The sequence below is a fragment of the Impatiens glandulifera genome, chromosome 4 (assembly GCF_907164915.1).
Source record: "Impatiens glandulifera chromosome 4, dImpGla2.1, whole genome shotgun sequence".
Lineage (NCBI taxonomy): Eukaryota > Viridiplantae > Streptophyta > Magnoliopsida > Ericales > Balsaminaceae > Impatiens > Impatiens glandulifera.
In genome coordinates this window covers 10,452,288-10,456,180 of record NC_061865.1, presented here as the reverse complement: position 1 = coordinate 10,456,180, position 3,893 = coordinate 10,452,288, and the positions used below count along the sequence as shown (strand labels likewise).

The window sequence follows — 3,893 nt, the reverse complement described above, 5'->3', positions numbered from 1 at the left end:
AGAATTATAATTCCGACCTAAAAAGATAGGAATTGAGAACTATCAAATTACACTATATTGAATTCCATTGGAATTCTAATTCCAATTCCAATTCTTAATATTAAAGTGTCAAACAAACATAAGAATTGAAATTGGACTCTCCAATTCCAATTCCAATGCCAATTCCAGGGTTATCAAACACACCCTTAGGTTATTTTAAAAACTTGAATCCGAACAACACCTTAGAGTTAATATCCACCTCTTATTGCCACCAGGCTAGAAGATGAGATTATTGGTTAACTTTAGTTTAATAAAATATTTATATAGTTTTAACTTACAATTTTACTACTACGGAGCAAACATTTCCAACAATAAAAATGTGAAGACAGAACTTCGCAATAAAATAGAGTATGATTTTTTTACCGACTCTTTGACACTCTATATTAAATGAGATTTATCTAAGTATGTAAATATATATTTTATTATATATGAATTTAATGTTTTTAAATCTGGTAGTGTTTAACTTATTTAATTATTATAATATGACGTCTTCTTTTGATATATATAATTTATCACACAAAATTTAAGCCCACCCTAATGCGAATTCCTAGATTTGTCCCTAGACGAGTTAATATAATTTTTGTTGGAGAAACTTTGAGAATCAAAGATTTCATCCAAGATCTCGTTCTTTAGATGGAGCATTATTCACAGTAAATTTTTTACGGATGATATGTGAATGAAAAAATGTTGTATTATTGGTAGTCGTATGTGTCACGAGGATGTTGAATTGACAACTCACTTATTTTTGTATTGTCGATGGTGACTAGTATCTGAAATATTTTGTGGAGTATTATTGAGATTCATTGAGTGATGCCCGAGTCTTTGAATAGTTATTAGAAAATTTGGATTGATGCGGCTAATATGGCAGACCTTCATAATTGGGTTACCATCCCAATTTTTTTGATGGACTATCTGGCTGGAGAGAAATCGTCGAACTTACACTGATCGTAGTCTTCTGATGCGTATTATTCATAATATTATTATTATGATGTTTTCTGAAATTTATTCTAGAAAGTCGGTATAGTCGTTTTTTCGGGGACTTACGAAGTAGATAACCTATTAATGCTTTTCATTTTTTATTTTTATTTTTATTTATTTTATATTCATGTCATATTTTTGTGGTCGAGGATTCTCATTATTTTTAATATATTAAGTTAAAGTAAGAGAGGTTTATTTGTTTGTAAAAATGTCTATTTTAATACGACATGATTCAAAATTGGAGTCAAATTTAATAAAAAAAACAACTGTTAAAATATGTGACTTTTAATTTTATTAAAATAATTTCAACACTCACAATAATTCAAAATCAAATATAATATAAATATTAAATAATCAACAAAAATATATTAATTAATTAATTATTTTAATTTGAATGAACAAGATTCTAGGACTATTTCATCTCTATAAATCTGTATTCTTCTCTTAATCCCAAACTGACTCTGATGCGAGCAGCCATGGCGGATGCTGCAACTTCATTGTCGTCGTTTATCAGCCTCTCTCGCCGCCAATCTCCGTCTCCTCTCTCATTCTCTCCACGTCTATCGTTTCACTTACAGTCACTACATCAGCGGCCGCGTCGATTCTCGGAGCTCCGGCTTTGCCAGGCGAAGGTTTCTATTTACTCAGTAATCAATCAATTTTCTGTTGTTATTGAGTCATTTAATTTTGTAATAGTTGAGGAGTTCAACCGATGATGTACCGGATGAGATTCAGAAGTTATTCTTTCACGATGATGATGATTTAATCGAAGGAGAAAGCGATAGTGAGGATGATGATGATGAGACTGAAAGCAGTATGGATCTTCTGTTCAGGTTTATTCAAAGCATGTTTAGGAAGTTATCGAAGCGAGCGAAGAAGGCCTCTCGTTCTGTCTTACCAGCTGCTATATCGCCTCAGCTGGTACGTCTTTCCTCTCTCCCTATCTCCAGAACCTTCTCACTGACATTACATGAAAACTCCGGTCTATGTATTCGCGAGTGCAGTTGAATTGCTCTACATAATTCAATTGTTGGACTCTGCATTAGAGAAGTACTTGAGGGGTAAATTGATGCTTAATTTTGCCATATTGTGACATTTGCCCATGGAATTGAGCTGATATCTTCCCTTGGATTTCATACCTTTTCCTTTAGAAATCAAATGCCAATCCGACCTGGATTAATCTAATTCTCTTATAGATATGAAATGGAATTAAAGTTTACAAGAATTAAAGGTTGTGTTTATCCCTTTTTTGGTATGTGTTTTGTGCTTTTCCTATTATGGATGTCATTGTTGTCAGTTAACCTGTCTGAAACACGAGTTCATGAATCAATTGGGAGTGATTGTTTGCAGTGATACTTTGGTTGTTTAAGGCATCATTGTAGATGGAGTTTGTGAATACTGAATACTCTTTCACATTGGAGGTTTCTGCTCGACTGTTTTGGTTTTATTACCAATCTCACCCTTTTATTCGTTATTAGGTTTCCAAGTGTTTTTCTCAATTAGGAGTTTGTAACAGCATTTATGATTGGTATAATTGAATTGAACAACTTGTTAAATGCTTGGACAATACACTTCTCTGACTTTCTACTAAGAATTCTGAACTTTTCTGTGAAATTTATATCCCTCTGTATCCTTCTTAACTTGATCTTTACTTTGACAATCTGTTCTGTTTATTTTAGTTCTTCTACTAGTCTATTGAGACTGAATTACCCGTTTTGGCCAATGAACTTGTAAAATTATCCCAAATAAGGTCTTGTACTTAAAAATGACCTATATAAGGGTTTGTAGGATATAACAGTTTCAAAATCACTCTTTTTTAACAGTTATTTAACAAGTATTTGTGATATAAACATTATTTTTTATCTTATACTCATACTATGGTTAGCCATGAAAACTTTAAAAAAGAAACACCTGAGCCTAAGTAGTTGAGTAAGTCATTTTTAGAATTTATGAAGTCATTTATCAATGTTTTTTTGTAAGAATGTTCATGTCACAAATACAAAATAATGACTGTTCAAACTGTAAGTGATTTAGAATAATTTTGAATTTACATGCACTTGCTTAGGACATTTTTTGGTTGACCTTATTTAAAATATTTTAACAAGTTTAGGTCCAAAATATATATTTTAACAAACTGTCTTCCCTCTGTCTGTCTCTCATCCCTTTGGCAATTTAGGTGTCTTTTGCAGTTGATGGATTGCTCCTTTTGGCATCATTTTCAATCTTGAAGGCATTTCTGGAGGTATGATCTTGTAATATTTATTGCTAGTTTCAGTGTTACGTTGAATGTTGCTATCCTACAAAGAGAGTGTGATGTAGTATGACCCTAATTCTGTAAGAAAATCAATTGATAATTTCTCAATTAACCAACCAAAAATAGGCAACTTAGCATGTCTGTTATGCAATCTTTGTTGCTTTACATGCCTTGACACCCACTAAATAGCTAGGAATGGCTTGTAATCACCTGATTTTATCATAAGGAATCCCTTTATTGTCTAAATACAACAAAAAGTTTTCTTTTTATGGTAAGTTTTGGATGATTTCACCTAGAATGGTGCCTTAATATGCAGGTAGTCTGCACACTTGGTGGCACTGTGTTTTTGGTGATCCTGCTCTTACGGGTGATCTGGTCAGGCCTTGCATATTTCAAATCAGAAGGGAACAATTTTAACAATGGTTCATCTTATGGTAGACCACAACCAATAACATAATCCTTTATCGCAAGGAGGTTCCTTGATCTCTTTTCTTTGTCTGGTACAATATTGTAAACTTCAAATTAGAATAATGATTATGATGTATCATACTAATAACAAGAGGCCTTGCTTTGATGAGTTTATGAAACTATAGGAAGAATGTTTTTCTTATTGGAGTCAAAA

The 3,893-nt window shown here is 32.3% G+C and overlaps 1 protein-coding gene across 1 annotated transcript; it reads left to right on the top strand.

The window, feature by feature from the left end:
• Positions 1 to 1,452: 1,452 nt before the first annotated feature.
• On the top strand, positions 1,453 to 3,893 carry LOC124935761 (protein SHORT HYPOCOTYL IN WHITE LIGHT 1). Its single transcript, XM_047476185.1, has 4 exons — positions 1,453 to 1,649; positions 1,714 to 1,938; positions 3,194 to 3,259; positions 3,588 to 3,893. Exons 1-4 carry the CDS (start codon positions 1,482 to 1,484, stop codon positions 3,726 to 3,728), a joined length of 600 nt encoding a protein of 199 aa, XP_047332141.1. The 5' UTR covers positions 1,453 to 1,481; the 3' UTR covers positions 3,729 to 3,893.